Raw genomic sequence first — 19,524 nt, 5'->3', positions numbered from 1 at the left:
CAACGCAATATAACTGTATTTATGAAACGCAATCGTGTACGATGTTAAAGAGCGCGTCATCATAGTTAAACAGAAGCTATGGGTTTATATTTTATGTCCTTGCACGTAAAATTCATCGTATTATGGTAAAGAAAAAAGGCTTTTAGCAAAGGAATCCGATGCAATTATATATTAATTATAGAGCTGCATGCTCTAAAACGAGTGCAGGGGAAAAGCAAGTCAAGTCAGAAATAAACGGTTCATGCAATCCACTCGATGCAATACTACGGTTTTCAAATATTAAAATGTACTTAATATTTTACATTAATCACCCGTAATTGGCTTCTTAGACGATGGGAAGATAAGGTAGGCGGGATTTTATTTTCAGGTTATTAGCTTAGACATAGGAATTGCAATAATACAGGAATTTTCAATACCAGTATTACCGGAATTTACAGTATTATTATTTTAATTAATTGACCTACAAAAATAATACGACAGATTTAATTTTAGTCAAAATAAATAAATTTTATAGTTCACAGTCAAGATTAAATTCTATCATGATACCAAAGAAAGATAGAAAAAATGCCAATGAAATATTTTAAAACCACTCTTGTTTTGCTTTTTGTCCGTGAGCTTGGAACAATTTTAATTTTATAAGAATTTGCTTATTGTAAAAACACGTAAGATGGCTCACCAGTCCCAAAACATTGTTGACAACAAAAATGTGTTTCTATTATGGGTCAAAAGATTAACAGTAACTTTATGAAGTGTCGACCATTGTCAACTAGCGTGATCATTAACTTAAAGGCATATTAATATTTTTATAATTTTCTATTTATAAATCACTTTATTGCACTTGAAAAATTTACTTTTCTTGTGTTTGCAAAAGTGAACAAGGAATATTTTTTGTTACTTCTAAATCGATAATAAATATTAGTTACCTACTCAAATAATTTATTCTGTGTAATTTGTATCAAAATTGCATTAAAACAGTTTTAAAAAAAATCTGCTCACATCTCGTACTAGCAGTGCTAACAATCAAGCTATCATAAATCACTGATTATAAATATTACCTAAATTAATAAAATAAATGTTGTTTTTTTGTGTACAACCGTCCCCCGATTATGTTTTTTTTGCATTTTTTTTTGTTAAACGGCAAATGTTTGAGGAAGCCGAAATGAAATGTGTTATAAAACTTACATTGTGAAACAATAATTTCGGACTGTTGCATAGGGATTTCCTGTCCTTTTTCAATAAACCGCTTTCACTACACACTCTAAATGGGAGAAATAATTACAAATAGTATATTGAAATTATAATTCCTGGATCCCCGTTAAAAATAATAGGATATTCGGTTCTTTAATAAGCGTGTGGGTACCTCGAAAGCCCTAGCAGGGTAGTATTCTACGATAATCTCTAATCTGCAAATAAGTGAGCAAGTGTCAAACCCTTAATAAATACTTTTACGAAAGCTTGAGTGAATAGAATAAATATGTCCAGATCAATTAAGCCGTATTGTCAAACATCGCTTATAAAGTCTACACTCTCAATTAAAGCACGAGTGTCTCTCGGGTGCTCCCCTATAAACGAAATCAATGTTGCTTTGCAATGACGATAGAGAATAAAATAACTATTCGTTAAACAAAAATATGCGTTTTTTGACTTTGTTGTCATTGTTTACGTCGTTATTGGTTGTGAATATGATAAATATTTTAGATTGTGAATCATTATAAATTTGTCAAGTGAAACACAAATACTTATAATTTTTTTATGTAAAATTCTGCTTTTCACTATATATTATCTATTATTTTATAAGTTCATTGCCTTTATTACGGATATAATTGTGGCTTTTATATCGGAATTTGCGGTTTTCCAAGTGTCATAATATTTCATATATTGTAAATAAATATATTATTATTATATATGTATTATGCGTTTTAATAAATACCGCTCCTTCAAAAAAGAAAACCTCATTAACCTTTTGCACTTTTTTAATTTATATACCTCCATGTAAGCATCCGACTTGACTATAATTTATAGCCTACCTTTGTCCGCTATACATGTATAAATTTGAGAAGGCGTGGATGCGTATTGTGGTCTACTACCCCAAATTTGTTTCATCTGTTGTACACCCTCAACAACCGCCTCTTTCCACTATCGCTTCACGTTTATCTCGGCCTCACAAATATGCACAAAATTTATTATCATAATTGCCATAAGGATATAATTATTATTTTCATGTAAAAAAAGAGGAAACAGTCGAACGGAATCGCCATTATCGTTACTACGCTACTAATGTGGGTTTTAATCGTGCTTTTTAGGTACTATAAAAATTCTGTTCACATATCAAAATTAATGTAAAAATAATTACAAAGACTCACCATCTGTGTTTACAGCTGAAACGTAAGTCCAGTTGTGTAATCTGACTATGTCCACCATCACTTGAGCCTGATAGTAATCTGACGGAACGACCCTGAGGAACGAGCTGAATCTGGACTTATCGGATAGATCCCTTGATGTTGCAGAATAGGCCACTTGTGGAATACCAAAGAGTTGCAGCAAGTTTTGAACCTGTTATAAATATTCAATTTAATATATAGTTTCATACAAAACATGGCTAAAATCAAAACAAACAATATTTATCTATCTGTGTTAATAAAAATAAATATTGAACTCAAAAATACAAAATCTATTGCTCCATTTAACGTTTCTTTAAATTGTATTTACGTAATTTCGCATTAGTAAGAAATAACTCATTCTGCGGTTACAATTTGATACAAAAAAATTATAAATTTAGAAAAATATTTATTATTAAATTTAAAAATAATTAATAAAAACTATGTTAAAGGAAAACTAAAATAACAATTATATAGTGATATGATATATGTATGTATTATTTATTAACTTAATTTTATTGTATTAAAGTTGCATGTATTCATTAGAAAATTATTTTTTAATATCTTCGCAATTATTTCTTATTGATTTTGCTAGATTATGAAAGGTTTTAAATGCAATATACTTAAAAGAAATTGTGCTAAGCTTCACAAAAAAATGCTTGACGGATATGTAAATCATCAGCAGATCTAATTTTATAATTTAGAAAACCCCTACATAAGTAGGGGTTTTCTAAATTTAAATTTAGTATTCATAATTGATTTTCTTTCTAGTATTTTTTTGGTTACCATTATTAGTTAATATTTTGGTAGAATTTTTATAAGAAAAAAATTAGTTTTCATATATATGTTTTTCGTGTGAGCATCGAAAGGCAAATTTAATATTTTTTTATAACACTATTTTGAATAACCTGAAGTGATTTTAATTTAAATTTAATTTTAAATCTCCAAACGCAAGACGTATGCTCAGTGGCGTAGCTATAGGGGGGTGGAGGGGGCGAGCTGACCCGGGCGGTACTTGCTTGGGGGCGGCATATTCGCGATGGAATCGTCTAGTGTTGTTCTTAACACTGAATGCACTAAAACATAAATCCACGAATAACAGCAACTTCAAAATAACCAATTTATTATTTTAAGAAATGATGATTTTATGACCCTGCAAAAAATGTATGTGAGGGGGGCAATTTTAAGGATCGCCCTGGGCGGCACATACCCTAGCTACGCCATTGCATATGCTAGATGTCTTTTGGGGATTTAAAAAACCTTTTTTAGAAATTTTTGACATTGGTTATATTTTTTTTAAAAGTAAACTTAAAAGATTTTTATTAATTTTGTAATTAAATAATTATTTACATTGACTGTAATATTAAAATGATCATTAAATATCATATAGTTGTTTTTACATTATTAGTTAATTTGTTATTTTTCTTCAAATGATAATCGAAAAACGATTTCTTACGTTTATGTAAAAAAGGTTATAGAACAAGTTTTTAGGATAGGATTAGAACATTGCTGTACAGAGTATGTGAAATTCAATGAGATTATATTGAAAGATAATTTTTTTTTAAATAACATATAAATCTTGAGATTCGCGTTTGCAATCTAGGTAGTCAAACTGCGCATTTAAAAAATGAGGTTATCTACATATTTTAGTGATTTTTCTTACCTGCATTGCTACCGAACTAGACCCAGGTCCAACCACGCCGATCAAAGTCCCTCTGGGCTGGGGTGGATTAGACAACACAGGGCCGGACTCTTGTACCTGAAATATAAATGAATTATCAAACAGCCTCAATTAACCTTAGATTCAATTAAATTAAATCCCACGTATATTAATAATTTCCTACACTGTCATAACTCGAATCTGCACGTGCTAATTGTATTAGAAGCAGTAATGAAATGATTCATATTTTAGGTGTTATGTTATGTTATATAATACATAGTGAACTTTCAAGTTCAGCTCTATTTCGATTGATCACCTGACGCACAGTGCGATCATACGCTTTATACTTCAGTTTTTGCATGAATATTTTGCTATTTTTATTATAATAAATTCTTTCATCATGAATCGTTGTGGTTTCAAATTGTTATATTTAACCATAATATAGAGAAATGTAGTATTGAGCTATTAAAGTAATAGTTTGCACATTAGCTAACATTTCATATGGACCATATTGGCCGTTTGGACACACTGTGCGACAGTGTGGTAAATCGTAGTTTTTTTCATTCGCCTTTGACTTCCTTTCAGGAAATGCTCGAAAGAGTAAAGGGTTTCAATTTGCACAAGACTACGACGGCCTTTTTCAATTTCCCATGAAATATCGAGGTGCTCCTATAACACATCCTAATAGCGCGACCTCACTGTGAGTCGTTTTTGAAAGGATGAGATTTATTATCCAAATCAAATGTTACAAGAAAGCACCGGAAATTGTATGGTACATATGATTTGACTGAAAACCTACGATACAAATTTAGATATTAACATCAAAGTCTACAGAATGTAGTAAAAAATCGAAGCAAAATAATTTATAATTTAATATAAAAAAATATCCAAGTCTTAAGAAACTTAATACACCATTAAGCAATAACTTTTACCACTTAAACGGCAGCGATCACCGGTGAGTCAATTGTTCATTATTTTTTTTAAGCAAATTAATTAATTATGTACATTTTTTTTATTTATAAAGATTATTATACTAGCGTAATTTATCAGTAAGTATTTAAAAAAATATTTTCAGAAAGAGATACTAACGTATGAAGAGAAATAACAGATGACTCACTAATTAATCTAGCGTTTAAAGGGTTAAAGGACGTATTAGAACAGTATGGACTATACATCTATGTACAGCATAGCTTTGATAAAAAAACAGGGATATTCACCGGAGAGCTTAGAAATAGTTACACTACTCTATGCGTGTAGAATGATTACATTTTAATGGACTAGTGTAACTGCTAAAAATATGGTTTCTTCACAAAAGTTTTTGAAAAAAATAGTGTACAGATAACAGGTAATTAGTCTAATTATTTTTCGATAAATATTAATGAAATTATCTTAAGATCGCATATATATGCATACGTAGGAGACATCTATTTATGTATCTCTATATATTATGTTCTAGATATTTTCTGTTGCTAATTTAAATATTATTATTATTAATCATATAAAATAAGACTAACTATAATATGCTATCGAGTCTTTTTATACAATTTTCCCTTTGGAACATTATTAATAACGTGTGTTATAATTACTATGCTTTTGACGCTCTTGTTTACACTCGCTTCTCATAGTTTCACACGCAAGTGTTAACACTGCCGTGGTTCTTGTGTCAAAATTGCTTTTAATGTTTGTTTAAATCCCACATAAGTAATTACAATTAGCATGGTTTAAACTATATTTGTTTTAATATTATAGTAGACATGTCATAATATCATGAGTTAATTCTCGTATAATTAAATTATTGATATGAAACGAATAGGAGAATATTATAATCTCGGAAGCTTTATCGCTAAATCTGCGGCAGCTTTATAGATGTGCGCTCTAGATTTTTTCCCTAGCTGTCGTATATTCATATATACACAAGTGCTACGACCGCCAGAGCCTTGAAGAGCTCTAAAGAAAACGGGGTTCACGTTTAAAGCAAACGCCTCAACGGAATAACGCTAGAGTTATACGCAATCTTTTTAGATAAAATACAAATACCACCGTGACCGTCCTTTTTCATATTTGATTATTATCATTCTTGTACTTAAAAACTGAATGGTCATTTATATATAAAAATCAGGTGAATGTAATCAATGGTTTCTTTATACAGAGTATCATCAGTATATCTACTTAATGCTTTTCAGACGCACATCAATTACAATGAATTTTCACAAAGGGACCTTTGTTGTAATATTTAAGATAAAAACACGAAGAACAATGAAAGTCAAGGGAGTATCATATAACTTAGTCGTGTGTTTCACGAAATAGGCAATCGCTTTGAGTTTTGTGTAATATTGTATATGTACACGTAGAAACTCATCATTAAATGATGTTTTATTGTACATATAATTACAAGCAATAAAATATTACAAATGCAAAATTCATATTATTAGTATTTATAATAACACATCATAGCTGTTTACAACAGGAGCAAAAAAAGCAACAACTTCTACGTAAGTAGTAAGAAACTAAACTGAAATTAGATCTATAAATCAGGAACAATAATTTAATTAATTAAAAAAAATGATTACAGCTTAAAATCAATAGATGTCCGTAAGATTAAACAAATCCGTAAGATTAAACAAATCAAAGGAATCTGTAATGTTTGATCGAAAATATAACTATAATTTAGATCTCCTAGTCACGATCAAAATTTATATATCCCTCTTTATATATATATTTATTTTAATTAAATCTTTCGTTGTAACCTGACAGGCATAAGCCCAATGTGTCACAACAGGGAAAATCTGTACGAACTGAATAAGTCGATCAGACATAATAAATACCTAAAAGTAAGTATTAACCATAAGACTGAAAGTCTGGGAATCGGTGACATCTATATTAATATATAATTATAAATTATTATATGTAATATAATTTATAACCAATAGATGTCACTACAGCTGGGACCGGTTTTTTTTTATTAAAAACGAATTTTTAAAAAATAAAAATTCGAGTTCTGCTGCCGGGGCTCGAACCCGCAACTCCAGAGCTACTGGTCTGAGACGTTACAGACTATGCTATTCCGACCTTAATATGGAATTTGAACCTATGTCTTTCTGATATTAGTCACTAGTATATTGTTTATGTATATTATCTGGTTCATCAATTGAACCACTTCATAATTGGATGGATTAACTCATGCTATTCAATCATATAAAAGGCTAAATTGGCCGTTTCAAGACGCTTAAACCATGAGAAAAATATAAAATAGGACACTATGATAAAATAACATGTTTGAAAATTAAGTCAAAGTATCAGCCATAAATTAGAAATAATATAATTAAAAATATCAGTCGCAAGCGCTCCAAGAAAGAATAACAACAACAAATTATTGCAAAAAAAAAAACATTCATCAGCCACCCTTTTGTAATTAGCGGTCCCACCGAAAGGGGCGGAAAAATTAAATGTGTTATAAAGAAGGCCATAGGTATAAATATGGAAACGCGGGAAATTAATGACTGAGTTTGAAGCATCAGAACTTCAAAATCTCTCAACTTGAATAAACAAGTTCGTACAAGCTTTGACCAAGAGGAGGCCGACCTGCAGAAGTTGCCGCTTCTCTCTTCGTATCCACTGGTTCAGCTTGCCGTCCGAGATTCAGAGTTTAACCTGACAGGCATAAGCCCAATGCGTTACAACGGGAAAATTTTGTACCAACTGAGTAAGTCAAGTTTAACCAGCTGCGTATACGCATGGAGACTACGGACGCAAATTTGTTATTAATATTTTATATAGAATATAAAATATTAATAGCAAATTTTGCTTTAACAAAAATAAACCCCCTGACAATATAATTAAAATTTAGACAATTTAAAACAGGCTGAAATAAGAATACGATGATTAAACGTTTGTACTCAATGAATGTATTGTATATCTCACACATATAAAGTAAATCGTAATTAGGGATTGTAATACCGGTAATACCTTTATTGAGACAAAAATTGACTTTCGGTACTATTGATATTAAAAAATAGTACCGAAAATATTTTTTATTTGTTAAAAATTATATATACATAGCATAGAACTACAAAAACGACGATGCACATATTGCTCGAAAATAGAAGTGAAGAATAAAATTATACTCCTTGTATGGAATTAACCTAAGTAGGATATCAAAATAAAATAATATTATCTCTTTTAGTCTTAGAGGGCCAAAATATTAGCCCACTCTACCTATGCAAAAAATTCCAGCTCAATTTCTTTAAATTTAATGTAATATATTCGATATTTTTGTACGATATGTGCGACGTGTTAACATAAAAGGAATACATTTGCTTTGTCTCTGGCAAGTCTAACGGTATCTAGCAGTTCCAAATTATTATGTTATGTAACAGAGAAATGACTGTAACACAGCGGCCTGCCTGTCACTTTTTTTGATAGGGATGGCTGGCGAAGTGATATTGCGTACACGATAATTTTTCAATTATTTGTACATTTTTATCTCCAATCAGACATATTTTTACCCAAATAGTACCAGGGAATATGCTTCATTAAACATAGGTGTAAAACATTAGCAATAAGTAAAGTCTCAATAATTACATTTAAATAAAAAAAATATTTGAAAAAAATGCACGAAATGTATATTTAAAAAAATCTATTCCATTGAAATATGCGTGTTACTTTTTTTCTGTTATAATTAAAATGTATTGACGGTTGTTTTTTTAAATCAAACTTATTATTGTTTTTATTACCTTACATATATTAATAATAATGTCAATGTCGGTAATATTGGTATTGACTGTTTTCTCTCTCTGTAATACAGATATTGAAATTTCTGATATTATTGCAATCCTTAGTCTTAATATACATATTATTTTTGTATCAAGATTTTATGGTGAAAGCAGCAATTTGAATTAGTCATTGTGTTTTTATCTTTTCGTAAAAAACACATTAATCTGTCATTTTAATTCATGGCGTTGGAATAATCGTATAAATCGAGGAATGTTGTACAACTCTTTATCAAAATAATTAATCTAAATTGTGGTTGAATTAAACAAAAACAAGTTATAATAATTAAATATTATAAAATAATGTGATTGCGAACTAAAAATAATAATGAACTTCGTCAATCAATTCGAGAAATCATTGTGGTGTTCAATATATATTGTAATTATTATCCGTGAGTAGTTGATTGTAAAATGTACAATACACATTGTATGATAAATTAAGGAATTTAAATTGAACTCCCGGAATTTTCGTAAATGAAGTATTCAATTTGTCTTTAATGGAAACGCGGGGAAAGTGCGAAAATTGCGTATCTATGCGTAAGATTTGCGCTAGGACACTAAAAGCCGAATAATCCGACATAGCCAAAGTTATTTTAGGAAATGGAACATTTTATTATCCGGTATGTACATGTGTACTGTGTATATAGTACCAGCTTAGTCGTTTTTATTTAGTTTAACGGAATTGATGCAAGTGCTGAAGTTTTTTTGAAGTGGTTCCAAACATGAGGCGAAACTATATACTTATAAAATAAAATCATAGCAAAAAATATTTTTTTTTATAAAAAATTCAATAATTTTTTTTTTATAAATTCGATATCGATATTCTAGAATAATATATAATTTGAGAGCATATTTATAAACTATTAACTTCAGATAATTTAAAAATTGTAAGAAAATAAAATCAATGATCTCCTCCCTTTCCCCGATTATATATAAGCCCTAACGCGTCATATAAAATCACTTTCCAAGTATCACTTTGACTACTATTTTATTTTTAATTTGAAATATGGAAAACATCAGTCACATATAGACACAGATTACACTTTACTGACATCAGTAGACATCGAAATCATTACAGCATGTATATTTTTGAATATATATATTGCACAAGATTTACAACTGTATTTAAAACTAATTTATAATCCATTGTAATGCCATGTACCAATAATAATTGCTTTTTTAAAATATTTGTTAGTCATTATAAAGTTTCATTTAACAAATCCGAAAAACCACTCAAAAAAATTATACTCTTTAAAAATAAAATATTAAAGTTGGGTTTTAAATATCTTAATGTGTAAATATTTATAATTAAGAGACAATACATATCCATATAAATATTGTGCGACAATATTTAGAGAAAATCAAAGGGTGATGTAAAATTCATTTTTTTGCGAAATGTTGTGGGAAAAAAGGTAGTGAATCCTCATTAAATTTATATACATATATTTTTAATATCAGTGCAGTCACCATAAGTTTAGAATCCGAAATATGTTTGACCTGACATATCAATAGTTCCAACACACACAGAATTTTTGTTTTTAGATAAAAGTGGTGTCGGCTCGAGGAGAAAGAGACTGCCTCTTGCTTTAAAATCTTGTTTTGCATATCACAGAGACACGGCGCGCACACATTTTACACGTAACATCGAGGAACAAAAGACGTTACCTCCACAACATTTGCATAAAGCGTCAGAATTGTAAATGCGCCGCATTAAATATTTAATAAACTGAATCTGTGCACGAAAAACGTCCACCGTATATTATGCGATGTATCAGCGTTTCCTAAACTATATGTCTAGACAACAATGCTTCTACAAAATGTAGGTGTGTGATTTTGAACACAATAACAATATCTGACGTCTAGTTAAAACGAATTGAAAAGTCATTGATAATATGTATAGCAAAACAGTTGCTCAGTATTTTTAAACAGTAACTCACCCCCGCATTTTTTACAATTTTACTGTATTTTAAAAATCATCAGAACTTTACTTAAATTTACTTTGAATTACTATTTTAATATTGCGTAATAAACCAAGCCAATAATATTTTCCTGCAGAATATCTTTTATTTTTCAATTATGAGACTAGCCAAATGTTCCAATTCAATATTTCACGGTGTTCGCTACCTGCTCGCTCCTAGATGATATTTTGATTGTCTGTTTTTGCATAAACAAGCATTAAATATTCCAAACTAGATAACGTTTTACAAAAAAATCTAGATCGTCAGATCTAGTAGGTTTGATCCGATAATTTATAACAATTACAAATGAACCATATTTTATTATGTGTTTAGGTGGCCGCAAAAATAATTTGAAATTTTGTTGTCTGAACAATGTTTTAGAAACACCGCTATATGTATATAATAGAAAAAGCGCTCTTCCTATTGAATAGTCACTATGTCGTGTTAAGGGAGTACATACATATATGATATTTATACTTTAGTTCGATTTATGTTTGTTGGAAAAATTATGGTGGTGTAATTTTGCTTCGACGGCGTGTCGTTTATCTTATATTGAAATGGGTCAGAAAACTCTTTCATTTATGTGGTGTGTTAACTTTTCGAATGAAAAATGATAGCGAATATGAACGTGTTTCGAATTAATGTGTTTGAGTGGTGTGAAAGTAATGGCAGTATTATTTTGTTCGACTAAGTTAAGTATGGAAAAATTGGTATAGAAGCAGTTTCAGTTATTCAATGATTTTTGCTTAATATATAATTCACATAATAATGAATTCATTATTATAGTTATGGTGCCAACGGACAATAATAAGGGATGCAATCGCGACTTGTGACATCTATATTATTAATTATGCGCTATACAATTTATAATCAATAGATGTCACTGCAGCTGGGGTCAGTTTTTTTAAATAATAAAAATTCGAGTGCCGGGGATCGAACCCGCAACCTCAGAGTTACTAGTTTGAGAAATTACGGACTACGCTATTAATATAAAATAATATAATATATAAATCCGCAGATATGATATTTTATGAGATACAGACATTTTTATCTAGAGGTGTAACTATGCTATATAATCAGATATATATTATAAATAAATCGTTATTGTGATCGTTTTTTTTTTTATAAAAATAAAACTCTTTTTTAACACGTCCTTTCGCTAATGCATCGGTGATAAAACACCCATATCGAACTCTATCCACTTTCCCTTAAACCCTATGAAAATATATCATCCGCTTTGACCTTTGACAAGACAACAGTATAAATTGCTTCCATAATATTATAAAGCAGTCTGAATCAGATTAGAAAAATAATGATAATTCCACAAACAAACTGAATGCTCACGAAGTTAAAAAAATAGCTTACACAATGGTTCAAAATTAGCGATGATAAACTTTTAATTCGGACCAACTCTTGAGTCAATTTGCAGACAGCACACACGACCCGGGAAAAGTATTTTATATGCAAATTTTCTGTTTCGAAAATCCGCGTAAATCCACCAATCAGAAATTCGGTCAACAGATTAAATTAGATTTTGACCTCACCATTCGAATTAATTACCACAACACCGAAAAAACACCAGAAACAGTAACCGAACATCTCCAATTAAGTTCGGGTCGCAAATGCCCATTAAAATTAACCGCTTAAGTTTTAAGTGGAATTTTTGCTTCGTATTGATCAGATTTTATACAAGAAAAGGAAATCAAGCCGCAATCCGTGTGTATTAAATTTTAATGGGATTTTTTTTATTATTCCTGTTTGTAATTTTAAAGGGAGAACGTTTTGAATTCGAGTTGTGTCTAACGAGAACTCGTAAACATGACCAGAAGATGGCAAAGGAGAATCTCACACACTTTCTTATGTTATCTTGGATAGGTTTTCTTGGGTGGCAGGTGCGGTTGTCGCTTCGTGTAAATTTTGCGTTACAGTTCGAATGTAACGAAAAATAAATTATTTAATAAATAAAATTCTAGGAATTTGCGTATAATATTCATTTTTCCAATTAACGTAATCACTGTTAAAAGCGATGCACTTTTTTCAACGAGAAACAAGCTTTTTAGATCCACTTCAAGGATCTTTTGTACTGTTTATCAACCCATTTATCGCTCTTTTCACTTCGCTAAGAGCTGAATATACTTGCCCCTTAGTGCTTTTTTTTAATTTTCTATGTATGTGGAAATTACTAGAAGCTTTTATGACGAATAAAAAACATTTGCCAACAGCCAGCAAAAAGACAAAATTAAAACATGGCGAAATAATAGCGTATGGAAATGATAATGTTATGATTCTTGTTCAATTGGCATTCTAACGAATCTCAAATTGTAAAGAGGTAGAATAGAAGAAAACATCGTTAAACCAGAAGTGGTCTTAAATTATACAAAATATATGGGAGGTGTCGATTATACTTCTTCATAGTGTTTCCTAAGGAAAACATTGAAATGGTGGCGTAAGCGCTTTTTTTGGGGCTTAGAAGTTGCGGTAATAAATGCGTACATTTTATGTAAGGAAAATAAGATAAAATACAACGAAAAACTAATGAGCCATTTTCAATTTGTCGATAGAATAAATATTCAGCTGGTTGAGTCACACAGAAGGCTTAGAAACAAGAAAAAGAAGACATTTAGTTGATCCGAAACAGCTATTAAATCACGTTAATCTACATGTAGTTATGCCTGATGTGCATTAAAAATACAGCAACTAAAAAGCGTCATTTGTTCGGACCATTTTAGCTCGGTATTTTTTCTTATAAAATGTGGTAACCATGAAAATGTTTTCCATCTCGCTCGGTAAATTTTCTAATCGCGATTTCATCTATAACTAAACTGCAAACAAGTTTATAATTCATCGATTGAGATTTTATTTTTAATAATTGAAATGTAAATCCTGGATCTCCGTTTAAGTTATGACACCATTTACCGATGGTTCTTAGGTGAGGGAGGTTAAAAAGTCTGTCAAATATATTGATACGCTTTAGGAGAATAAAACTTAAGGTTAATGCAAAGGATCAAATTCGGGCTGAATACTTGGCAAATTTTGAAGTGTTCTTTTTTTTAGAAAAGTTGAAAACTCTTGAATCAAATACAAAATTTTATAATAGTGACAATCCGTTTTCCTCACTTAAAAGTCCTTGTCTGTTATTGATCTAACTATATTTTACAAATTAACTATTTTTTGGTATCTACGATAAAGTTTTTGCCTTAATGCATATATTTTTTTTCACTTTTTTTTTAAATTAACTTAACATGATTTAATTTTCGTAATAAATTTATTTTTCTAGGAGAATTGTAAGCATCAGTATTTTAAATTGACGTTTCAATAGTGGAGACGGTGGTTGGTTATGTAAAGGGATTGAGTTTAATACTATTGATTAAGTTTAATAAATTTCGTTACATCCTACATTAATTACAAAAAAATGTTTCATAATTTGTAAAAGTTATTTTATTTTTAATTATCAATATTCGTCGAATTATGAAGGTTGCTTTATCAGACCAATAGTTTTTAGAAAGTATAATACATTTCCAGTTATTTTAATAAAATTTAATTTAAAATATTCCTCCCCATCTGCTGCGGCAAAACAATATTGCGCTATGTTAGGAGCGCAGAGCTGTGAGGCGGTCGCGTTCATGATATAATTTATGTGTTTAAAATGACCGCTTTTAATTTCTGATAAAAACATTATTGATTTCTTTACCTTTTTTCCCCAACATCTCACCGAAATGATGAGAGCTATTTTTAGAGTAGGTTTATGACGACTTATGAAGGTCACTAGACATTGTAGTGCTTATCAGATTAATAGGTTTTAGAAAGTATTCAAAATTCATTTGAAATTTTAATAAAATTGAATTAAAATTATTCCTCCCTAACTGCCGCCGCCATACAGAATGGTTCTTTCTGTATTAGAATCGCAGAGTTGTGAGGCGATCGCACTCGCAATGCATTTAATTTTTATTAAAAACATTTTTTATTTCTTTACTTTTTTCTTTAAGATTTCACTGAAATGGGCTATTTTTATAACAAGTTTCATGTACCTATATATATATATAATTAAACTACGACAGTTATCGTGTTTTCAAATTTCGTTATATCCTAAGTTAATGATAAAAAAATGTTTTATAATTCAGATAATTTGTAGTGCTTATCAGCTTAGAAAAGAATTCAATATCCTCTTGAAGTTATTTTAAAATATTCCTCCCCATCTGCCGCTGTCAAACAGAATGGTCTGTATTAGGAGCGCAGAGCTGTGAGGCGATCGTGCTCACAATATTATTTTTCATATGAAGTGCTTAACACGACCGCTTTTAATTTCTGCTAAAAACATGATTGATTTCTTTACTTTTTTCTCTAAGATTTCACCGAAATGATGAGAGGTATTTTTAGAAAAAGCCTAATGTATTATTTCAAATAATCAAATTTCGACAAATCCCACATTAATGACAAAAAAATGTTTAATAATTTAAACAATTTCTAAAATGTATTATATTGTTAATTATCAATATTAGTCGACTTAAGAAATCACTAGAAATAGTAGTGGCTATCAGATCAAAGTATAATCATCCTCTTGAAGCTATTTTAATAAAATGTAATTCTATTATGTGCCGCTGCCGTACAGAATGGTTCTTTCTGTATTAGGAGCGCAGAGTTGTGAGGCGATCGCGTTCGCAATATATTACGTGTTTGCAATGATCGCATTTAATTTATATTAAAAACATTTTTGCTTTCTTACTTTTTTTCTTTAAGATTTCACTGAAATGATAAGGGCTATTTTTAAAACAAGTTTCATGTAGATGATTAAACTACTATATATAATTAAACTACGACAGTTATTGTATTTTCAAATTTCGATACGTCCCACAAAAAAAATGTCCAGGAATATTTTAAACAATTTCTAAAATTTATTATATTGTTAATTATCAATATTCGTCGACTTATGAATGTCGCTAAACATTGTAGTGCTTATCAGATCAATGTTTTTAGAAAGTATGCAACATTAATTTGAAATTTTAATAAAATTTAATTAAAATTATTCTACCGCTGCCATACAGAATGGTTCTGTATTAGGAGCACAGAGCTGTGAGGTGATCGCGCTCACAATATTGTTTTTTGTATGAAGTGCTTAACACGACCGCTTTTAATTTCTACCAAAAACATTATTGATTTCTTTACTTTTTCTTTAAGATTTCACCGAAGTTATGAGAAGTATTTTCAGAATAAGTTTAATGTATTATTTAAAATAATCAAATTTCGACACATCCCACATTATTGACAAAATTTTTTTCCATAATTTAAACAATTTCTAAAATGTATTATATTGTTAATTATTAATATCCGTTGACTTATGAACGTCGCTAGAAATTGTACTGGTTATCAGTTCAATAGTTTGGAAAATTATTCAATATTCTCTTGAAGTTATTTAAATAAAATTGAATTTAAAATATTCCTCCCCATCTGCCGCTTCATACAGAATGGCTCTGTATTAGGAGCGCAGAATTGTGAGGCGATCGCGCTTAACTTAGGATGTAACGAAATTTGAAAACACGATAACTGTCGTAGCTTAATATATACAATAAGTATTAATATATACATAAAACTTATTCTAAAATAGCACAATTTCAGTGAAATTCTAAATAATAAAGTAAAGAAATCAAAAATGTTCTTAATATAAATTAAATGCGATCATTGCAAACACGTAATATATTGCGAGCGAGATCGCCTCACAATTCTGCGCTCCTAATACAGAAAGAACCATTCTGTACGGCAGCGGCACATAATATTTTAAGTTCAATTGAATTAAATTTTATTAAAATAGCTTCAAGAGGATGATTATACTTTGATTTGATAGCCACTACTATTTCTAGCGATTTCTTAAGTCGACTAATATTGATAATTAACAATATAATACATTTTAGAAATTGTTTAAATTATTAAACATTTTTTTGTCATTAATGTGGGATTTGTTGAAATTTGATTATTTGAAATAATACATTAAGCTTTTTCTAAAAATACCTCTCATCATTTCGGTGAAATCTTAGAGAAAAAAGTAAAGAAATCAATCATGTTTTTGGCAGAAATTAAAAGCGGTCGTGTTAAGCACTTCATATGAAAAATAATATTGTGAGCGCGATCGCCTCACAGCTCTGCGCTCCTAATACAGAACCATTCTGTTTGACAGCGGCAGATGGGGAGGAATATTTTAAAATAACTTCAAGAGGATATTGAATACTTTTCTAAACTGATAAGCACTACAATGTAATTATTTGAATTATAAAACATTTTTTTATCATTAACATAGGATGTAACGAAATTTGAAAACACGATAACTGTCGTAGTTTAATTATATATATAGGTACATGAAACTTGTTATAAAAATAGCCCATATCATTTCAGTGAAATCTTAAAGAAAAAAGTAAAGAAATCAAAAATGTTTTTAATAAAAATGAAATGCATTGCGAGTGCGATCGCCTCACAACTCTGCGCTCCTAATACAGAAAGAACCATTCTGTATGGCGGCGGCAGTTAGGGAGGAATAATTTTAATTCAATTTTATTAAAATTTCAAATGAATTTTGAATACTTTCTAAAACCTATTAATCTGATAAGCACTACAATGTCTAGTGACCTTCATAAGTCGTCATAAACCTACTCTAAAAATAGCTCTCATCATTTCGGTGAGATGTTGGGGAAAAAAGGTAAAGAAATCAATAATGTTTTTATCATAAATTAAAAGCGGTCATGTTAAACACATAAATTATATTGTGAACGCGATCGTCTCACAGCTATGCGCTCCTAACATAGCGCAATATTGTCTTACCGCAGCAGATGGGGAGAAAATTTTTAATTACATTTTATTAAAATAACTGAAAATGCATTACACTTTCTAAAAACTATTGGTTTGATAAAGCAACCTTCATAATTCGATGGATATTGATAATTAAAAATATAATAACTTTTACAAAGTATGAAACATTTTTTTGTCATTAATATAAGATGTAACGACATTTAATAAACTCAATCAAACTCAATCCCTTTACAAAATCAACCATCGTCTCCACTCTCGTTAACGCCAATTTCGAATACTGATGCTTACAATTCTCCTATAAAAATAAATTTATTACGAAAATTAAATCATGTTAAGTTAGTTTTAAAAAAAACGTGAATAAACAATGCATAAATTAAGAAATTCACATGTGACAATTCATTTGTCAAAGGTCACAAGGTCATTTTAAACTATGATTAAATACTAGTCTATAGACGATTTACTTTACCAATATTTTTTTATTAATATTTTGTCATAAAGTAGCTGATTGATTTTGAAAAAATTCAATATTTTTGACAAAAGTATAGAATTTAAGATCATATTTTTTTTGGTTATTTATACATTTACTATTAAATTAAAATAATTGAATCGATTATTTATAAAATTTCAGTCTCAAGAAACAAATATTTAAATGAGTAATTATATTATTTAAAGTTGTAACAATCTATTTTTAACATCTGTGTGTGTTTCTGATAAAAACTTAAAATTTTAATCAAGTCATTAAAATACATTTGCAGCTTACGGATAAAAGTTACATAAATGTGCATATGACTAAAAATTACTAATAGATTTAGTAATAATATTACTTCGAAATCGTAATAAATAATATTGCATCAAGCCTTTTGCGACATACTCTATAGGTAAACAAAATGTAATAGGGCTTTCTATGACAGCTATCATAGAGTGATTTATAAAAGAAAGTCGTACATAATAAATATGCAAATATGTTAACTCTGATTAATTTAATAGTAAATAAAAAGCTAAAATATTGTTGCTTCACCTAAGTTTATAAGTTGTAGAAGCAAATTTCGTTTACCATATGACAGTTCGCATCTAATATTGACTGGATCGATCAAGATTATGTAAGCTATTGATGCAATCGAATAAATAATATAAATGTAGTCAAGTCAGATATGAAAAAATACATAGCGAATAAGATTATTTTTATATGATTTTATGGTTGTTATATGATGTTGAATATATTGTATGTAGTCACCGAATATGTATTATACTGATATGTTCACCTCGAAGCAAATCTAAACTATGTGTGAAAAGGAGCACTGACCTGAGACAGACCATCCCTCATGCAAGTGGAAGCTGAATGTGTGACAGGCGTGATGGAGTCCCTGATGAGCTCTATCGTTTGTTGGAGAGCAACTGGGGCGTACCAGCACGAGTCTCTGATTTCTGCGCCGAGCGTTATGTTCGGCAGGAGGTTCGGGTCACTGTTTATCTTGTCCAATGTTTGAAATGTCACTTCGGCTCTTTGTATGCCGTACTCCTCTCTTATCTCGCCGCACTCCAGGAAGTGACTGATGCTCGCCTTCTTTTGTCTCGGCTGATGGTGCATCGAGTAAAGGGCGCCTATGATGAAATCGCCCCTGTACAAGGCAGAAGGGCGTTCCTGTCTGGTGCATTCGCTCCATTCTAGGGCTAACATCAAGACGCAGGACAGCAGAGGCAGGAGTCTGATCGGCAAGGTCCTTCTCCTCAAATGTCTCATGTCGTCGAAGACATTGTTCGTCTCTATCGGCATAGTGTTTCATAGTTAGGTGTTGGCGATGTTCTCATTTGTTGCAAATTGTTGGATTTTCTGCAATTGTAATACAAAAATGTTTTATTGTTGACATATAATATTATTTCATTAAATGACATTCTGGCCAAATTCAAGGGGGGCACCTGCTTCTCCCCCAAAAGACAGTATTGTACAAAATAATCCTAAACCA

The 19,524-nt window shown here is 30.1% G+C and overlaps 1 protein-coding gene across 4 annotated transcripts in view; it reads right to left on the bottom strand.

Moving 5' to 3' along the window:
• LOC148228019 (metabotropic glutamate receptor 1-like) overlaps positions 1-19,524 on the bottom strand; it is an 83,310-nt gene that overhangs the window by 20,684 nt on the left and 43,102 nt on the right. For all 4 annotated transcript variants that reach the window (XR_015811756.1, XR_015811755.1, XM_088200844.1 and 1 more), the window contains 3 exons: positions 18,864-19,391; positions 4,042-4,137; positions 2,364-2,553 (listed from right to left, as the gene is read on the bottom strand). Coding sequence is in view for 2 of the 4 variants with exons in the window: in XM_088200844.1 (XP_088056970.1) it covers positions 2,364-2,553; positions 4,042-4,137; positions 18,864-19,334 (757 nt within the window). In the remaining 2 variants the exon portion in view is untranslated. The remainder of the gene's footprint in view (positions 1-2,363; positions 2,554-4,041; positions 4,138-18,863; positions 19,392-19,524) is intronic.

Source organism: Plectrocnemia conspersa, unplaced genomic scaffold (assembly GCF_051122295.1).
Source record: "Plectrocnemia conspersa isolate PC_06_02 unplaced genomic scaffold, ASM5112229v1 ptg000012l, whole genome shotgun sequence".
In the NCBI taxonomy this organism is placed as follows: domain Eukaryota; kingdom Metazoa; phylum Arthropoda; class Insecta; order Trichoptera; family Polycentropodidae; genus Plectrocnemia; species Plectrocnemia conspersa.
Note: the sequence above shows the minus strand (reverse complement) of the source record. Positions and strands in the feature narration are given on the sequence as shown.